This window comes from Stegodyphus dumicola, chromosome 9 (genome assembly GCF_044657685.1).
Source record: "Stegodyphus dumicola isolate Sdum_Otavi_A_Nest chromosome 9, ASM4465768v1".
Lineage (NCBI taxonomy): Eukaryota > Metazoa > Arthropoda > Arachnida > Araneae > Eresidae > Stegodyphus > Stegodyphus dumicola.
Window position 1 is genome coordinate 145,848,537 of NC_140776.1, and position 21,880 is coordinate 145,870,416.

At 29.6% G+C, this 21,880-nt stretch overlaps 1 protein-coding gene across 5 annotated transcripts in view; it reads left to right on the plus strand.

Moving 5' to 3' along the window:
* The window catches only part of LOC118200252 (C-Jun-amino-terminal kinase-interacting protein 4-like), a 104,215-nt gene that overhangs the window by 34,051 nt on the left and 48,284 nt on the right, over positions 1 to 21,880 (plus strand). For all 5 annotated transcript variants that reach the window (XM_085824204.1, XM_085824206.1, XM_085824207.1 and 2 more), the window contains 6 exons: positions 6,276 to 6,333; positions 6,534 to 6,590; positions 9,619 to 9,760; positions 13,836 to 14,026; positions 19,097 to 19,273; positions 20,028 to 20,277. In XM_085824204.1, the coding sequence (XP_085680330.1) occupies positions 6,276 to 6,333; positions 6,534 to 6,590; positions 9,619 to 9,760; positions 13,836 to 14,026; positions 19,097 to 19,273; positions 20,028 to 20,277 (875 nt within the window). The remainder of the gene's footprint in view (positions 1 to 6,275; positions 6,334 to 6,533; positions 6,591 to 9,618; positions 9,761 to 13,835; positions 14,027 to 19,096; positions 19,274 to 20,027; positions 20,278 to 21,880) is intronic.

The window sequence follows — 21,880 nt, forward strand, 5'->3', positions numbered from 1 at the left end:
AAGTTTGATCCATTAGACATTTTTAAAAAAAAAATGACTTGGTGAACGGGGCTTGTTATCTGATAGATGTTAAAAATGTGTTCATTATCCAAAATTAAAGTCTCAACATTGTAATTATCACAAGAGGAAAAGGATTTAATCAGGTCGATGGTGTCTTTCAGACCAAAACACTGGAAAGAAACACACTGAGCATGCTGGTTATTAGCCGGAAGTAATAAATTTCCAGGCAAGGTATCAAGACATGTTTTCTCCTCCATTTGTTTACATAAAGATTCATCTGGCATGTGAGTAATGTTTGCTTTTGCAACAATATCCTTTGGGGATGAATTTCCCGCCAGAAGTTCTATATCTCTCATTCTACTGGGCTGATTGATGAAATTCAAATTGTGTTTTTCATGTCTCGAAAATGCAACTTAGGATATATATTAGATTTATATGTAATATTGTTCTGACATAGATATTTTGACACAAAAATGGGACTTCTGAAATAACAGACCAATTTTTTTCCATATTTCGATTCTATGACTCAAATTATGCCTAAATATTAATTTTGTAAAATTTGGTGTCAAATTTACGGAGAAATTAAAAAATTTACCTTGGTGCATTTTTTTCAGTTGCGCCAAGAATAAATCACTCGGTGAACTTCTTAATATATGGCAACCTATTTCCCTTTCCCTTCCCTTGTGCAGGAGCAGAAAAAAAGTCGCATCATTCCTACTTTCAAATAATTTTAACAAAGTGCCTAAACTACATTTGACATTATTATCATTTTCAACAAATATGCCAATATATAAATTCATGTATGTCTTTGAAAATTTTGAATAAAAACTGTAATTTTTTGCGGGTAAGCGTAGAAATACATCTACTTTAAAATGAAAGTAAAAATTGTATAAATTATAATTCAAAAATTGTATAAATTATAATTCAAAATTTTTTTTAAAAAATTATAAAAATTATTTAAAAATACAAATTTTTAAAATAAATCATAAAAAATGGGCGAATTTTATTTGGAATGAACCTAAATTTCAAAATGTGAAAGGAAGAAGCAAGTAAGTTTAATAAGAAAAGAGATATCAATAAATATATATCGAATTCAATAAATATTAAGGAGCTAAAATTTTGAGGGCTAATTTTTTAAAAACTACTCATGTGATTTTCACAAAACTCGGCAGTTTGGCATAATCTGAGTTGTAGAGTCAAAATATGAGAAAAAAAAATTGGCATGCCATTTCAGAAAAAGTCTACTTTGTGTTAAAATATTTATATTAGAACAATGCTATATATATAAATCTAATACATATCCTAAGTTGTGCTTTCAAGACACGAAGAATGCAAGTTGAATTTTGTCAATCGGCCCAGTAGAATGGGAGATATAGATTTGTCCCCCCCTTTTTTTTTGCGTAGTGTACATCCGAACTAAAGCAACAGTCTTAGATGACTATGATTGTAGGATTTAGTAATTTAATTATGAAAATACACAAATATAACAGATATAATTATCGTGTTAATTAGACACATAAAAGACATAGATGACACATAAAAATAAAAATAAAATGAAAGAATAAGAGGAAGGTCAGTCTATAGCATCATAAAAAAATGGAATAACATCAGTTTAATATATTTACTTTTTTTTGTCAAAATGCCAAGTGAAAAGTCTTAAGTTATTTATAAATATGTTAAGTTACTTTTATAATATGCATCAAATTGCAAAAATATTAGTACAGCATGTATTAAAACTGTCTATGAAAGTATTTTATATATATATATATATATATATATAAGAGCATAGGTGATACAAAAAAAAGTGATGATATGCCAGTATCAGTAAATTCTAAGGAAGCATAGCAAACTCTAAGAAATATTCTTGTACTGAAAAGTGCTTATCAAAAAAGCTATAATAATAAAGCTATATTTATAAAACTGAGAACGTAATTGAAAACTGTCATTGAACAATATGAAAAAGACACAGATATGATGGTTGTTAAGAGATTAAATTTCATCAAAAACATAATTATAAAACTGTTTTTTTTTTTAAATTAAAAAATTGAATTTTAAAATTTGTTAAGCAGTTCAATTTTGACGACATTAATTTTTAATTATTCTTTTAGGATTAATTATTGAATTTGTTGTTAGTTATTATTTTACTTGAAAAGTTTGAAACTCATATCACACAAATTCCCTTCTATTAAATTCAGCCACTTAGTAACTCAAAAATGTTTGCAATGCAAGTGATTTTAAAAAGTGGTGTGTACTATATATAAATATGTATATATATATATATATAAATAGTAAAGTGATTAAATTTAAGTAATTCTCTTGCACCATTTCTGCAAGGAATGAAGTTTGAATTTAACAAATATTCTCTATTCGTATAATGCTAATTTAAATTTAAATTTTAATTTTAAATTATGAAATTTTAATTGCATACAAATAAAAGATTAATTATTGCTGCAAAGTAATTTACAATATCATTTAAATTCTGACAGCATATGTAAATTAAGTGCAAGTATATAAACCATGAAAAAATATATCTTTTATTTGTAGGCAATTAAAATTTCATAATTTAAAATTTAAATTTAAATTAACTTTAAATTAGCTTTATACAAATAGAGAATATTTGTTAAATATATATATAATATTAAATTGTAATATCTACTTGTTTATCTTCTGATGTGACAGCTGAAGTATATGTAGGAGCCACACAGGAAAAGGATTAAAAGAACCCTTTATTAAAAATATTTAAAAATCACAGTGCATCAACTTGATATTAACAAACTACGCCTCTCTTGGGAAGTAACAAGATTAAACTAAAAACTAAACTAAAAGAATAAACTCAAGAACTAAACTAAAAATTCAAAGATATTAACAAGCAGTAGAATTACTTTACAGGGCTCAGATAGTCCTGTTATCTAAAAAACCGTCGAAATCTAGTGGCAGCAAAGTAATTGCTGTTATGCCACTTTAACTAGCAATAAATGCAGAATCAGAAGCTCATGCTACCAAGGTACAGTGCTTTGCTCTCACTCTCTAACTTTACCTTCTAAAACTCTGTATTTAAACCTTTTCTCCTCAAGGTAGAATTTGCATTTCTTCACGTGTGCTACCAAATTTAAATATTCTGGCATTGTCAATTAAGGGAATGGAGGCTTATAGGAACGAATGTAAACTTAAATTTAACTGGTTAATTCAAAATAAATATAAATCCCAACAAAATAATAATATTAAATATCAAAATCATAACCTTACAAAGTTTTACAAAATGCAATAAAAATAGTAGTATTTAGATAGTATTTATTCTTAAAGATTTTTCTTAATTCCTTTTCTTGTATAGTATATATACTATAGTGTGCAAATGAATTGGGACAAAGTGATTTAAAATTATTTGCATGCATAGCTTCATGTACAGTGAAAATAATAAAATTAATAGAAAATATGTCTTTCTTAAGCACAAATAACCTCCAGAATTCTCTTAGGCATTAACTCTAGACTTGTGCATATATATTTTACATCTTTATCATGGAACCACACATCTATAGCATTTGTAATCATGCTCTTTTGTTGCACAATCCATTTTACTAAGATGTTCTTTGAGAATGTGTCACAAATTTTTGATTTGATTTAAGTCTGGTGAATATCCATATCAATTTAGCACAATAATTTTGTTTTCTGACAGGAATGTTCTGACAGAGTTTGAATTGTGGCATGAAACCAAGTCATGCTGAAATATCCCTGCAGAGGTTTTCAAGAATGGCACAAACCTATGTTTAAAAATTTCTATTCAATTCAATAAATTCATCATTCCATCAATAAGGGCTAGATTTCTGTTGCCATCTGCAGTGAAAGAATCCCAAAGCATTTATTTTTGAGGCTATTTTATGGTTTGTTGGATATGTTGAGGTCTTATTGATTCATTCTTGCTTCATCTAACAGTGTTAGATTTGTAACTGTGAATTAACAAATGAGTCTCATCACAAAAAATGACCTTTTCCCAGCTATTTGAGAAGATTTATATTTTTGACCCACAATAATTGTTTTTGCTTCATTTGACGCATCAAAAATTGTTTTTTTTAATTCGCTTTTCACCAGCAGTGAGAAATATATGCCACACATTTGAAGGATGAATATGGATACTAATAGACACTATATCACTTTTAAGGTCTTTGTTAGTATTTGTTTTAGTAATAATACTGTTTTGGAGAAGAAATCAATCAGATTTTGAAATTGTTTTCATTTCGGTTTCATATTTGCGCTTCTTTTCTGGAGAAAATAATCCAGTTTCATTGCATCTTCTCAAAATTTTAGAAGCACTCAATTTTCCAACATAAACTGTGAAAGTAGTACTTTTTACAGTCATGCATATGTGACTGTTAAGTGGAATAATGTTTGCTCTATTTCTAGGTGTTGTGTCCATTTTTAGTGTACTAAAATAAATGAATGAAAAAGTATTAAAATAGTATGCCAAAGTAATTTCCTCTTCCTTACAGAAAAAAGCTTAAAAGTATCGAAATAATCCTAATTCAAACACGTTCTAAGTAGTTGAAAGCAGACATCGAGATAACATTAATTCGAATGAAACTGCTTTGAGGGAGCAGCTGGCGACCAAATTCTTTGAAAAAAAATCTCTTTGCCCTAATTAATTTGAAAATTATAGTATACATATAGGCAGATAGATCAAGAGGTAGATGACAGATAGAGGGATTCTAAAGGTAGTTCCTTAAAACCTATTTAAACTTCTATCAGTGGTAGTATGAAATCAGGAATAATGTACGTGAAATTATGAGATACTTGTAATTTAGGAAGGAATGTTATCTAATATAAAATATAGGTTAACATAAGCATAACAAAGAAAGTGTATAATAAGTACAATATTTATGTTACATGTATCAATGTTTGAAAGTAGCAGAGAACAAGTTCTTTGCCCCTTTTAGGAATGAGTAAGTGATAAGCAATGTTGTAAAAAAAGAAATTTTTTTCCATTTTGCTTGATAATTTGCTGAGCAATTACTTACAGGTTGCATATCCTTAATCCAAAATTCATAGAGACAGAGATATTTAGAATTTAAAAATCTTCTATATTTTATTATACAGAGTATATTGGAATTCAAAAACTACTGTAAACATTCAAGTGTTTTTTTTTTAATCATCTGTTTTATTAAAGTATAAAATTATTTGTCATGTAAGCCTGTTGGAATTCAAAAACTATTAAAACATTTAAATAGTTTTTTTAAAAAAATTATCTGTTTTATGAAAGTGTAAAATTATTTGTCATGCAGGAATATAAATGCAGCAGTCAAAGAGTACACATGTATTTATTTACCTTGTGTAGAGGAACACTAAAAGATAGAGTTAAAATCTAGATCCTGTTAAAATAAAAATGAAATTTTATGTAGTATTTACTAATTGCTTGACGCTTGACAGTGATCTTTATAGGATTTATTAATTAAAGAAGTCTTGGCAGTAATATGTAATTTACCTTCAAAAGTAAGAGAGAACTTAAGCATATAAAAAGTCTCCCTGCCTACATCAAAACTGTGGTAAGGATCACAGCTTTTTGTCAAATATGCAATATACATTCCAAGCTAAACTTTATATTCATAAGATTTTAAAATGGATAGAAAAATATCTAAATGAAATATGTATAGCTGTTTGGAATTTTCCAAATATGTAAACAATCTGTGTAAGTTCTTGGAATATGCAATTATTGAAGTTAGCAAATAGCTTTTATAATTCTTTTTCTAGTAAAAAAAGTGTCTTCTTTAAAGGATTTTTGTGTACACCTTATGACTTAAATTTATTTAGAGAATTTAGCCCTATAGTGCCTGAGAGTTAGAACGTTGAATACTGATTATTCAGTCTGGGTTGGAAACCTTGTGAATAGACTGACTACATGGTGGTTTTTGCTATATATAATGTGAATATGAGCCAGTTTTCCATACAGAATTTTCCAGGAAGATTTTCCCTTCCCTTAGGCAAATAGTCTTTGAGCACTTTGTCCTATTTAAATAATCTAATCTAACCTGGTAATCCATAAAATTTTGCATTAAGAGAGCCCATGGTAAAAAATCAGAGGAAGTCAAAAAGCATCTATAATATGGAAAATGGTTTATGTATGGTTTTTCCCCAGTAAGTCATAATTCTACCTTAATCAACTGCCTGCTATGTGAGAGGAAAGATGTGATAGGTTTCAGAGTATTTTGTATTAAGGATGTTCAATTTTTATGTATTTGCTATTCTACATATTGTATAATTAATACAAGCTTCCTTACATTTTTTAGGAATGGGCAAAGAAGTAGAAAATTTAATTTTAGAAAATAACGAATTGCTAGCCACAAAGTAAATATTTGTTTCTTTTCCATCATTTCAGCTTGATAAAATTTATTTGTGAATGCATGCTGCAGTTAAAATGTTTTGCTTTGTAATTAAAAAAAATGTAGTCCTCTTCAATTTCCCCTTCTATATATTCCTTTTTATCGTGCTTAACATGAAATTCCCTTGTAACTAAAGTTTCATTGTTTTAAATTGTAATTTTATAGGAATGCTTTAAATATTGTGAAGGATGATCTCATTGCAAAAGTTGATGAATTAACAAGGTATATAAATTTATGTTTATTATTGCTAATTTTATTAGTTATTTTCAATAATCTTTTCTCTTAGAATGTTTTTCCACTTATGTTCGGTTTGAAATTAAAGTTGTTTTTTAATTGCTTTAATTTCATAATTGACTTTTTAAAATTAATTGTTCATTTGGAGTTTTAACATGATTTATGCCAGCTTCTTTGTCTGCTGTCTCTTTTTTAATATATGAGGTTTAGTCTATAAATGATGAGACAGATGATATTAAACCAAACCTAGGATATTTAGAAAAATGGAGATGGACCTGCAATCTCATTTCTGGTGTGAAAAAAAGAAATTCACATTCTTTTCACTTGTTAGGTGGCAGTAGTGTGATGGAAGCAATGATAAAAGCATGATAACCAAGCAGCTTCCAAGTCCATTAATTCCATCTCTGAAAATGACTTAGAATGGAGGCATCTGAAGAAAGAACTGGTGTGTTGTGCACTTTTTGATAGTGGAAGTTGTAAAAAGGTGTGAAAGCCATCGACGAATGGAAAGGATTTGTGTGAAACACTGTATGTTTCTGTCAAGAGTTCAGGAGGGGAGCAAGCGCTTTCACAAAGCATGCATGTCACTTGGAAATGACACACAGAGTGGAGCACTGGAGTGTGTCACAGACCAAAATGATAGAAAAGTGGATGAGCACATCAAGAAAGCCCGTCATGTAACAGTAGATGACATTTCTACAGCAGTACAGATTAGCCATGGTATGGTTCATGCAATCATTGTGGATACATTGAAATTCTGCAGTGTGCATGCAATGGGTCCCCCACCAGTAACCAGAGTAACAGGCCTGTCGCATGGCCATATCTCTGAAATTGCTGTAGCGTAACAGCGACTGTGAAGGCAACTTTCTCTCAGCATTTGTTACTGATGATGACAGTTGGTGCCACTAGTTTCAGCCCGATTTGAAATAGCAAAGTTTGCAGTGGAAGAGCACAGATTCCCCTCTATCAGAAAAGTTCAAGAACCAAATGGCAAAATAATTCTTTTGTTCTTCTTCAATTGCAAGGGGCCACTGCTTATTGAATTCCTGAAGCACGGACCTACAGTCAATGTTAGCAGTATTTTGAAATGTTAACGAAACGTAGAAAGGCAATCAAAACATTCCAGTAAACTTTCTTGTGGTGTCATTTTGTTACACAACAATGCTTTACCACACACAGCCAAGGCAACAAAAGAACTTCTGCAAAAGTTCAAATGGAAAGTCCTAACTCACCCACTGTTCTGTTCCCATGTGAAGTAAACATCTTTGGTGAGCTCAAAAAGCATTGCATGGGCAGCAGTTTCAAATGGATGATGAAGTCAAGGAGTGTGTGTGCAGCTGGTTGAAAAGCAGCCAGAAGTTTTTTATGAGCATGGCATTCTGCGATTAGTGTCACAATGAGATTATGCAGTGTGGACAATACTTTTGAGTTTCATTGAAATTTCCTCTGCTTCATCATTTATTGAGTTTACCAAATATATTATATAATTTATACAGTATATTCTACTTAAATTCACAATATTCTAAATGAAATTTTCGAATTTGGTTTTAAAAATTTTATGTATAAAATAATATGAATATAGTTTTGAAAGAATTATTGATGTGCCTTATTTATAATATAATTCGATTCAGGTATTATATTGGTGTTGCATAAAGAAAAAGGTAAATAATATAATTATGGAATAATCCTTGGCCTAGTGTTTGAAGTTGGAGCTCTGTGAATTCTGTAATCAACATCAATATTTAAGCATGTTTTATTGGTACTTTACTGTTATTGGGGCCGGATTCAGAAATGTGTGTATGTATACACACATACATACGTATGTACATATATATATGCATACACAAATGCATATATTCATCCATATGTGCATACATATATTTCTGAATCTGGTCTTGATAACAGGACAGCACTGTTTTGTTACATAGTCTTAAGTTAATTTAGAATCTTAATTACATTAGTGAAAACAAATATTATGTATATTGACTGTGGTAGCAAAAATAATTAATGGAATTAAGATTCAGTTTTTATTTTTGTACTGTAATTTCATATCAAAGTCTCTAATTATTTGAAGATTTTCTTTCTTGTTACTTATCAAGAACTTTACAAAAAAGTTAATTTTTGAATTTATTTTGATGACAACATTTATATTCCACTCAAAGTGATTTGTATATTACTAGATGATTTTTGCCACTAAAATGAAGTGCATAAAAATTACATTTGTTATAAAAACCATAAATACAAATATTCCATTTGACAGTTTCATTCGCAATGATTGCTTTGTATCACGCATTTGTAAAATGCTACTAGGTTTGTTACACATGTTTCGTAATGTCTTTTGGAAAATATAAGCTATAATTACTATCAAACAATAAAAGTACTAAGAAAAATAAAAAATTTAAAAACAGTACATTATAAATAAATGAAGAATTATACTTTACTGTATAGTATTAAGTTTTCTTTGAGGACATGTGTAAATGGGATGAGGATGAGGCTAGTAGACATTTATATGGGTGAGGGCAAGTCAGTGTCTTACTTGCCATGTAAAGACTCATCAATAAGTGAATATTTGTGATGAGGCAGCTATATGATAGATAGAAAGAGTTGATATGTTAGTTGGAGGAGCTACATCATTTTCTGAAGTGAATTAGTGAAGAAAGTGGATTACATAAGGAAAAAATGTCTTTTTCTTTCATCATAAATAAGGTGACAGCAGTGTATGACATCATGAACAGCCGTTTATTTTCTTTTTGAGTAAAACAAATTTCACTCAATTTCAATTCTGGGAAACAGGTTTGTGTTTGTATCTGCAAAAGTTCATAAAGTCAGGAGTGTCTGTATAGAAATCTGTGCCATTAAAATTTCTTTTAAAATTAAGTCTTTTGCCTTAGTTTTTTTCCCTTTCATTTTATGTATGAAAGAAGATTTGAGTATTTATGATATATAATTTTGATAAATTATTACATTTCTTTTGAAATCTTTTAATGCATTTTAACTCTTTAAATGAACATTTCAGTGAAATGGAAATTCTGCAAGGGGAAATCAAGTCCCTCCAAGCGGTAAAAGAACGTTTAAAACAGCGAGTCTTTGATTTGGAGGACGAACTGAAGAAAACGAAGGAAGAAGCTGAGAAAACTAAAGCTAAATTTGAAGAAGAGGTAGTTTTGTATTAAAATAGCATTATTATTTCAGATATGTAAGTAGTAGCAAAACATTTATCTATAGTGCTTTCTTAACCCCTTCGAGCCGGGTAGCGAAAACGTGCGCTTATCGCTGAGGCCAGCAGTGTCTTACGCGAGCGTCTCTCCAGGGCCGGGGGCTTTTTGCTACTAAGCCTAAATCCATGAAATTTCCGAAGTATCAACGCATTGTTTAATAATGCTCTATACAGTATTTAAACGGCTTATGCTTTATAAATATTTTTATATATATACTTTAATTACCTTATTTCTTGTTTAAATGCATATTTTACACATTTTATTTTAATTACTCACCATTTTATGAATTTTAACATTATACATCTGAAAACTAAATATATTACTTAAAATTCTCTTTTCGTATGAAAAATTTGAAAACAGGGATCTACACACAGTCCTACATTACATTCCTTGCACTCGTAATAACTCATTTGCCGTTTTAGAGGATTTTTCCGGGAATGTGAACAAACGAAGCATCGTCGTCTCATTTTCTTATCAGTCTCTTCTGAACAAAGTTTTGGAAAATGTCTTTCAGTTAATCTTTCAGAATCAATATCAGAATTTCAGAATCAATATCTGAAATATTTTGGATCATTTCTGCTATTTCATGCTCTGTTAAACATTTTCGACGCTTCGACATTGCACCGGTAAAAACAAAGAATTCACGTCTAACAAGATCTAATTATTTTCTAAAAACTGAACTGCAAACTGAAATACCCAATGCTTTAGAGCAAATAAAACTTCTGTACTTACAGTAAACAACTACCATGTGCGAATAAAGTGCGATTTAAAGATATGTCATAAATCACGCCATTCGGAAACATTTATTTCCCCGTTTGTTTATATAATCAAAAACATGTGTATGTGAGTCATGCTTCTCTCATTTCGAGTAGAAGGTCTAATTTACATGTATCTGAAACCATATGGACATACAGTGCCATCTTGTGGCAGAAATTATAGTTTGAAAAACGTTCCAAGGTACTGGCACAAATACGTGACAGTCGGTAGAGAATGGAACAATCCTCTGGCACGCCTGCGTGTCGGCCGGTAGGTAAGTGCGTTCGTTGCTGGCACGTATACGTGACAGTCGGCGCGAAGGGGTTAATAATCTGGCACTTAAACATCAAATATCTACATAGTTTTTAAATAATATTTTTCAGTTTCATGTTTAAATACATACTGAGCCTGAATTTTATAAAATTCAATTAAGGTAATTTTATTATGTCATTGCAATTAAAACTAGCAATTTTGATTAGTGTATTGTGAACCATTGTGTTTAAAAGCTTAATAGTTGTATAAGAACATGGATATTATTTTATGCTTAGTGGCTCTGTCTGTATATATGGTCAATCTTTGATTTGGCAGGCTTGTATGGACTGCTTAGAAAGGTCATAAGATCATGATTATGTAAATGAGCATTCCCTTTAAATGAATGTTATATACAGTCAGTCACCTTTTTAAATTAGGAACTTGAAAAAATTAATAACTGTTATTTGCTTTTTCATAGAAATCCAGTAAAGCTAATCTTGTACTTTTTGGATCTTATTCAAAATTCAGGCATAACTTCTTAGTCCAAAGCTGTTTTGTCCCTGAAGGACTATTGTTTTCGTTTTGCGATTTTGCATTGAATCACTATAAATGGTGAATCTTTTTTTAGACTGTTGCCACCAAATGCTAGAGTTCTGCATTATATTTGAAGAAATTAATGAAAAATCTGCATAAATGTATCTATATTTCTTGCATTGTGATAAAACAACGGTACACAGAGCCATCGAATTTTGAATCATGTAATCCTCCTACGAATATGAGCATGTGGAAGACCAAATTTCCGATTTCATATTTTGTAAAACTTTAACGAAATTTTGATTAACAAACTTAATGATTTAAAAGCGAGCAATGGCAACACTCTAGAGGGGGGGGGGAACCTTTTTATCTCTAGCACGCGGAACTGTGTATCGGAAATTCTAAAGGTATGTTCATTTTAAAGTTATTTTGCAACATTGCTATTGAATTGAATTTTATGGTTTAAGTGCAAAGAACATGATATTTAATAAATAAAGGTAACACACAAAATGTTAAAAAAAAAGCCCCTTTGGATGTAATTTAAAATCTGAAACCTTTTGGATTTTTTTAACTATTAAATTCAAAAATTAAAACCCCAACATCCTGAATGAGTTAAAAAAAAATTTTTTTTTTCCTTATCATTTAATGTAAAGAGCATTCCCTTCTTTTGTTTTGGTACAATTAGAAATCAAAATGCATTGAACAAAGAGACAAATGACATATGTTTTTTAAGCTCTTAATCATAGATCAAAGGTATTGAAATTTGAACAACATATGTTTTTAATTTCTTAAGCATAGATCAAAGGTATCAGAATTTGAACAACATATGTTTTAAAGTTCTTAAGCATAAATCAAAATTATCGGAATTTGGATTACTTTACTTCATAGGTGCAACTATGTTTTGTACATAAAGGAAGACTTGGAAATTCCTATCACCTTTTGTTGCCAACTAGGAAATTCTGAAAGCTTGGAAAATTTTATCTTTCAGTGAATTCCAAGAATCCCCCCTTCCATTTGGGATTTTTGCTGCTTGAAGGGACCGCTTGTCCCACTGCGCATCTAGAGCAGTAAAATGGCATCTTTGTCCGAGCATAAATTCTCCTAACATGCTTATCTAAAGTGCTAGTTTTAGCGACCAGATGAAAATGCAAGATATAAAAAATGTTATTGAATAATTACCTAGAAAATATTGATCATATTTGCAAAATAAAAAATATTTTTTTCAAAAACAATTACATAATTAAAAAAAAAAATCGCTCTGTACGACTTCTTATTTTGATTTCATAATAGATTTGAAATAGAGAAGATTTTCGCTCCAGTACTTTATTTGCTACAGGTTTAAAAAGGAAGATATTTAGAAGGCCGTCATGTTTATTTACATTTTACCTCTCTTTCCTCTGCTTAGGATATTTTTCTATGGTGAATAATGCTCACATATCCATTCAGTATTCAATGACATTTCATGTTACAGAGTTATATTTTCATTTCTTTCAGAAAAATACTAAATATTTTTCATGTTTTAACATTACTGCAATTTATAAAAAAAATATAAATTTGCATTATCAGTATATAGAATGAACATGATACTTGAATTAAAAAAGAAATTGAACGGTGCTGCCATCTAGTAGCAGCGATTCATACATGCACGGTGAAACGTATTTGTCCCACCTTTTAATTTCAACCATTTTTAATTAACCTAAATGAATTCAAATAATAATTTGTATTAGAAAAGGAAACTTTCAGATAAAAATATTCATTCTAACGCCAAAAGTTGTTGTTCAGACGATTTAAATTGCATAAGAAAAGAAAAGAAAAAAAAAAAAAAACTGCTTAATTAGACCTGCAAAGAATTTTTATTTTACATTATCTCCATGAATGAATACTAGTATTGTCATCTGTTATACATTTAGGAAACTAAAAGGCATAATTGTATGTATTTTAAATGAAATTTTGCAGCTTTCATCTGGGACATAAAAACCGATAAAAAAGGTGGGATGCCTGGCATCCCACTGCCTGTCAAAGGGTTAATGTACATTGTCATTTGGGAAATAACTTTTTCTTAAAATTTTATTTTTAATGCAGTTTCAAATATCATTAAGTCCTGGTTCATTGCCAGCCCATTCACAGGTTAGAAAAATAAACTACATAAGGTATTGTATGCTCTGTTATTTATAATATAATTATTGCACAAGTTATTAATCCATAGTTTAGCCACGTTTTTATAAAAAAATTAGGTTGCCATAACAGCATATAAAATCTTGTATTTTAATTAGCAAAAAGCACTTTCTGTTTGTATTATTTATTATGAAAAAAAGGTTTTCAAGTAACAACTGAAATACATGGTTGATTCATGATTGTAAATTTGTTTTGAATTACTATTTAATGATAGAAGAAATTAATCATGGGCAAAAATAATTGTTTCTTGATGTGAATTGGCAGAGCATAATTTAAGCATAGGATATTTGTGTTTTAGGAAGACATTCCATTAGCACAAAGAAAGCGTTTTACTAGAGTAGAGATGGCTCGTGTTTTAATGGAAAGAAATCAATATAAAGAAAAATTAATGGAACTCCAAGAAGCTGTTCGGTGGACTGAAATGATAAGGGCATCCAGAAATGATCCATCCTCTGACCAGAGGAAAAATCAGTCTTCCATCAGAAAATTGTAAGTTGGTTTAGCTAAGTTATGCTAAAATTGTATTTAACATTAATAAATAGTACATTATTTATTTGTACTGCACTATGTGCATTAATTATTGATTTTATTTTCATCACATTTAAAAAAAGTACCTTGTTAAATGAAAGCTTTCCTTCCCTACCCAGTATTTTCTCAGTATAAAAACAAGCAAATATAAAAGCATAAGCAAATTACAAAATTAGCCAGTGAACATAAAATTTAGAATATCTAGTTAAGTATTAATACATTTTGCATTAGAATCATATTATATATAAGATAAATAAAAAACAAGTGTCATAAATAATTAATAGTAATGCAGTCCAAAGCTATAACATAAATAAAGATGATGTATTAGTTACATTCACCCTTCTATGCATCATGCTTCACTACTCCTTTAATGTACATTCTTCCCACTCAGTAGCCATTTTCATACTGCCAAGTGAATAGTTATCAATGACATTGTTCACTGATTTAGTATGAATTATAGTTGTGTTACCTATATATCTTTTGAAAACTATTTATGGCAAATTTTTGGTTATCTCACAGCAGTCTGTAAACTATTTACTGACTTTCCCAACTGTACTCTAAGTTCGAAAGGCTCGTATTTGACTCTAACAAGAGACATTTGACATCTGCATCAGATGAAAGTGACACTTAAGTTAAAATAGTTTTGTTTACTGACTGAAGAAGTGATTTTGGCTATCCCATATTAAGTGAAGTTAGTGTACTGTAAACTGTGATTTGACTTTTTCTGAATAAATTTATTTACTGGCTGAAGTTTGATTTTACATTTATAGTTTACATTTCCATTTCATGAAAAGTTTTAGAAATAAATTTTCAATGGACATTTATGTGATTTATACATTTGTAATGGAATCTGGATTTGTAATCTGTATAGAGCTATGAAAATACGTATTATCAATTTTCAAATTAAGATTTTTAAAGAAGGGAAATGATAATTCAGTACTGTTTGGATTTAGTTTTTCTTCATAAATTTATTGAAGTAATTTTAACTGTAATATATACATACTGTAAGTGTGCATTCTTTATTGTATTATTTATATGCTATGTATAAGGTATGATTAAGTATTAAAGATTATTTGCCAATTTTCATCAGTAAATTTATGATTTGTTAAGTTGCTGTACAACAGGGAATAAAGTGAACCGTATTAATTGATATAATGTAATAAACAGTAGCTGTGATAATTCTCCTCTATTACGTATGTGTAGAGATTGCATTTACACTCTTTAATTTTCTGTGGTTATATTTCTTACCTACTGCTTAATGAAACCTGTGCTTAACAGATGGTGATTTTTATATCTTTAAAAAAAAAAAAAAAAAAAAAATTTTTTTTTTTTTTTTTTTTTTTTTTTTTTTTTTTTTTTTGTGTACCGTTTACATAACATTACACCAGTTTTCTCCATTATTTGTCTAGTACTGACTTTGAATTTATAATCTTCATAGAAAACGGAAAGACATTTTAGTCACGGATATTTGAAAGAAATAGTATTTAGATACCTGACCTAAGCTCTGATGTTCTCAGTTCATTTTCTGGCCAGTCCCACTTTTTGGATCATACGACCGGCCTGTGCAGGCCTGGAGGATTCGGGCTGTCCCCTTATTATGATTATGATTCTCAGTGCATTGCACAACTCCTTTAATATTGTTATGAATTTTGTAAGTAGATAGATGATTTTAGTGTAATTATATGTGAAATTGCTGTATTTCTTTTGTACTCCTCCCTATCCCTCGATTTACAAGGAAGAAAGGTTCTACACAAAACCGTGTAAATCGAATCTTGGATTTTGCTATGTAAAACATAATGGTTAATCTTCGATTAACCGTGTAAAACGAAAAACACACTAAATGGGCATAATTTAGTTATTTATTTGTTTACATAAAATAAAAGTAAGACATCTTAAAATAAATATTCGTTTTACTTCATAAAATAACAAATATATGTAGGTAATAGAAGTACATATTTAATTTATTTTACATTAGGAAAATATAAGATCATTCAAAAAATATTGTAAGTTAAATCACTGTCTTCATGAACTATTAGTCTTTTCTTCTTTATTAGTGTGATGTCACTTTCATCACTTGAGCATTCTTGATAAGATTCTGCTTCAATGGTTGACGAATTAGAGAAGATCTCAGATCAACAAAATTTTGTAGTGAAATCCGTAATTAACAATTGCCTAGGGTTTTCCCCCCTAAATCTTTGTATATCATATTGATTTAAGCACTTACTAAGCTCCCGTTGGAATTGGAGAGCTCGTTCAGCATTCGTGTCATATTGTAAAAAATGATTACCTGATTTTTTTCTCTTAAAGTCCTAGGCTGAGGACTCTTGCTGTGAATGCAACTGGTTCAGATTGCTCTTCATCAGAATCATTTGTCTTCATCATGTTTATTTGTTTCATGAATCACTATATCTGCCTGAGCTAAATCCCTAAAACCTTCTCCACTTATAGTTTGGGCCAATTAGTGATCTGAGAATATTCATGCTCTAATGGTAATCTATCACTCTCATCTTTAGCAGCATCTGGCCATATTGCTTTCCAGCATACGTTGAGTGTTGATTGTTTAATCTGAGTGTATGACAGTCCAACATGCTTAACACAATCTAAGATTATAAATTTCTTCCAAGCATCCATAACAAGAAGATATTCATCATTCTCAATTTGTTCTAAAATATACCTGATGGTTTGTTTGATATACAATGCCTTAAAAGTCGAGATTATTCCTTGATCTAATGGCTGTAATAAGGAAGTTGTACTTTTTGGTAAAAAGACAACTCCTACATTTTCATGTTGTAAATCTTGAGAATGACCAGGTACATTATCAAGTAATAGAAGAGCCTTAAAAGGCAAATCCTTTTTACTTAAATAATTTTTTATATCTGAGACAAACATGTTATGAAACCATTGATTGAACGACATGGCAGTGACCATGCTTTCTTATGAGCCATCCAATAAACGAGAAGGTTGTTTATGATTATTCCTTTAAATGAGTGTGGTGGTTTTGATTTGTTAATAACCAGTGGTTTCATTATATAATTGCCTGAAGCATTGCAATAGAAAAGAATTTTTATACGAACTTTTCGCTACCTTATGACCACTAGCTGATTTGGAAGTTTTAGCTAAATAGGTTCTTTCAGGTATATTGTTTCAGAACAACCCGGACTCATCAGCATTGAAGATCTGATCAGGAGTGTAGAAGTTGGCGGCAATGATTTCTGAAAACTTTGCTGGATACTGATGTGTTGCATCCGAATCAGCAAATGCACTTTCATCTTTCAATCTTAGATTATGGAATGATCTTTGTTTAAATCTCTCAAACCAACCATGATTTGCAGAAAAAGAGACCAATTTTTTTTCTGACGAAGTCGACAGTGTCAGATTCTTAAGTGCTTTATAAATCTTTAAAGTCTTATTTGTAATAGCATTAGTATCAACTGGAATCCATTTTTGATTTTGGTCTTCTATCCATATCACTAATGCATATGAAATTGTGCTCTTACTGCTGCAAGTTCTAGCTGCTACACATTTTCTAATAGAGTCTTCATTTTTTTCTAACTGTCCTTATTGTGGCTTCATTCATGGAGTAAAATTTAGCAACATCTGTTACTCTTTTTCTATTATGTAGATGATCTAATATTTTAATTTTTGTTTCTAAAGAAATAACTTTTCTTTTTATTTAATTTTTTTTCAAATCTTTTGGCATTATAAAAATTTACATAAATTATAAAAATGCCACAAAAAATATAAGTGTAGAAAACTTACCAGTAAACTTTCAAATATGTAGTTAAAAATGAATAAGTTTTACTTTTGCTGTAATAAATTGAAATCAAGTAAAAAAAAAAATTGTTATACATTAAGTAAGCTGCTTACTGCACTAGTTCACATGAACCAAATAGTTTTACTATTGTGAAATACATATACATACTACGGGGATTCCCCTTTTACAACATGGGAAATCCCCATCCTTGTTGTCCACCTGTGTTACCAAAGAAATGAGATTCAAAAATGACTTCAAATATATCTAAGTGTGTATATGCACCCAAATGTACATTTTTACCAAGTTTTTGAAATCTGTTAATTTTTAAACCGTGTAAAATGAGTACCATATAAATTGAGTGATAAGTGTGTAATGTAACATGAAAATCTAAGAGAGACAAGTTATGCCAGAAATAAGAATACAGGGGCAAACCATTTAACATTGAGTAAATGGGTATTTCGGTAATTTGGTGAGATATTGCCAAGTTAGCAACTATTTGGCAAATATTTTTTGTCGTCAAATTTGGTGAGAAATCGCCAAATAATAATATCGGCAAGAAATAATTTGGCGAGAAATTGCCAATAAATTGAATAAATTTTATTGATCACTATATTAGCTGTAACCATGATTCAACCCTCATATTGCCTTTCAGTAATTTCGAGAAGTAGAAAGTACTAGAAATATATCGGCGGCTGGGTAAAAACTATATAAGGCTGGAAAGAGCATCTGCTGTCAGTAGTTATTGTTGTTAGCTGTTAGCTCAGCGTGAGTTCAGAGTATGGAGATATCTCTAGGTGAAAGTTTTCAGTCTTGAAGGAACAAAAATTAAAGATTTTTAACTGGAAGCAGAGGGAAAATTGCAGCCACCTTGCAAAAGGGGGGAAAAAGAGAGAGAGAGAGAGGAAGAAAGAAAAAGCAAAGATAGAAAAAAATTAATTGGTCTGAATACTAATAAGTTTCACTAAATTTTTCGGTTATAAATACTGTCTTTTATTTGGGCCAATACGATTTCAAGATTTTAGAGTATTGCCTCTCAAATATTTTGTTTAATCTGTCATTGTCAGTACATAATAACTTGCAAAAATTCCGTGCCTTCAGAATTTAAATATATCATGTATCTTTTTTTTTTTTTTTGGCACTATACGTTATGTACGAGTACAAATGTGTGTGTATGTACTTATATATTTTTCTTTTTGTTTGTGTATATATATATACTTATATATATCTTTTTGTTTCTAACTCTGATATGTTATTGAATTCTTTATTTATTTTTCCAGTTTCAGTAGTTTGTTTAGCTCAAGTAGTTCTTCAGAGAAGATGATCAGAAAATCTCCAACATCTTCAGGAATGCTGTTCAATTCACCCACTGTTCATGTTAGTCCCACTCTGGATGCATTGCGGAAGACTAGGTTGGGAGAGAAAGGAAAAAGTGTTGATTTCCTTGATAGCGATTTGTGAGTTTTATTGAAGCATAAAAAAAACAAAAATTCCTCTGAACCTTACTGTCTGAGTTCAGTGGAAACAGCTGCATTATATGTGTGCATGTAGGATAAAATCCCTGTGATTTGCTTTATGTGATATCTGTAGTTTTATTCATATTTGTGTGAATATTTTAATTTTCAGCTCGAGCTTTTGTGATATAATGTTTTCTTTTATTGACTTAATATGTAGCCTGCGTGTTTTAGCTTTTTTTATTGTTGTGCATCTTGTTTGTATTCTTGAATAATACAATAATAATATAAATAAATTGTTTTCCCCCATTAATTGATTTATGACTCTATTAATGCATGAATTTTACACACTCAAAAACAATGAAAATTTTCTTGCATGTGTGTCACAACTTTATATTGCACTTACAAACTATTATGTAATTACAGTTTTAATTTATGCCAATAAATTATTTGGATTCATTTTCAAAATACTAACTGTAGCTTGCCAAAAACTGAAACATTATATTTGAATACTAACATTAGTTTTTGATTAATGATAGCATTTGAACTTGTGCAGTTGCTTCTTATATTAAAAAATGACTCAAATTTTGCATTACATTTTTGTTATATTGTGAAAATTGTGTGTAATTTAAGTGTATTTTATTTATGTGTGGATGTTATGTTATAAAGTATATGATTTGCTGTAGTGTTAAATGTAATATTCTTCATGATACAAATGGATATTGATTTAGTTATATTTATTTGATTTCAATTTTAGAGCATCGGAACGCCTTCAGCAACAACGTGCCAGGGAAAGAAAAGAGCAATACAAGAAAGTCCGAGCTCATGTCAAGAAAGAGGATGGCCGCATGCAAGCTTATGGTTGGAGTCTTCCAATTCATGGCATTGGTGATGGTAAAAGCAATGGTGAAATGGAATCTAAAAGCTCTATAACGTTTGATCCTAGTTTTCCTGTTCCTATTCCTGTTTATTGCAGGCCTTTGATGGACAAGGAGCCAGGCATGAAGGTAGGCTAAATAAAAGTACAACTGTATGTGTGTTTTTAAAATTATTTATATCATTTGTAATAAATCTTTCACAATAAACCTAAATCCAAATTTTAAGATATTTTTATATTTTATATACCATTTTGTATGAAAGAACAGGTTGATTTATGTTGCCTTTTTTTTTTTTTTTTTTTTTTTTTTGTGAAGGAGGAAACTGTGAAAGGCTATTGTTTTAAGAACTAAGTGTATAAGTTTTAAGAACTATAGTTCTTAAACATTTGAGGAGCACTTTGTTTACTGGTCCTTTTGCTCATTTACATTTTAAAAACATTTGTGACTTTACAGAGGTTATTCCATACAGCATAATGGCTAACTTTTGTATTACCCTCAAGAGGCAATTATGTTGGAGCTTGGGTAATTCAGTATGTTTAGTAAATATTAGGAATATTTTCTGAATTCATAAATGTTGATTATTTCAAGATTATTGCGGTATTATTTCAAATCATTTTTGTATGAAGATAGTTAAAAGTATGAATATATATATATTATAAAATTTTGACAATAATAATAAATTTTATTAACTTAGTTGCAGGGGACAAAAAGGGGAAAAAAGACTTACTACTACATGCAAACCCTAGATCATTAATTGGCATCACTAATTTAATAGCAGCATTTCTTAACCAGGATTCCTTAACAGCTCTTAAGTGATTCCATATAATTAAAAAAAAAATAAATAAATAAATAAGTAACATTCTGCCAAAGCCATATTAGAAAAATGTAATTTGACTTTGGGTTTTGCAGTTAGAAAGATGATTTGGCGATTTTGTCTTCATAGAAAACTGAAATAATTAAATTTACTATGTAAGTTATTAAGCTGCCAAAACATTTTGTAGAAAGTGATCTAGCTTCTAAGTAGAAAGTCTAGTTTGACTTTCTACTTACAACAAATCCCTTTGGAAGAAGTTAAATGATATTAAGTGACAATTAGATTAAAAGAAATAAGAATTTTAGTTATGGAGTTGCATTATGATCTGAAATGAGTGAATCATTACTTATGATTTAATTTAAGAGAACATTTTCAAATTGTAAGAAGGGTTATCTATGTAGTTTTCAGCAGCATTGTTAGTGATTTAATGAAAATATTCAGTTTGTTAAATGAAATGCAAGGAAAGATTATCAAATCAATGTATGTATGCTTGATATATTTTTAATTTTATAGTCTGGAGCGAATCAGGTGTCGTTTATGCAGATTATGTCACAGTATAATGAGAAAATTTAAAACTGGATTTGTGTGGTCTTGAAAGTGTTTTTATTAGAAAATGATTTGAATTTCATGAATCAAAAGAAACTTTTGATCAAGAAGTGAAAGGTGGAATTTTTCTTTTTTCCTGTGAGAGGATATTTTGATGAAAAAGTCTGTAAATTTAAACATTTTTGTGAAGTAATCAGAATAGAATTTCCATCAAAAAGAAGATACTGAATATCATTATGCAGATTTTTTAAATATTTTTATTTAAATTGGAATTATGTTATGAGGCTAAGCCACAGCAATAAAAAGATTATCATTGTGTGGTCATTATTCCTTTCAGCTTGTATTATTGCATTATATTTTTTATTTAATTAA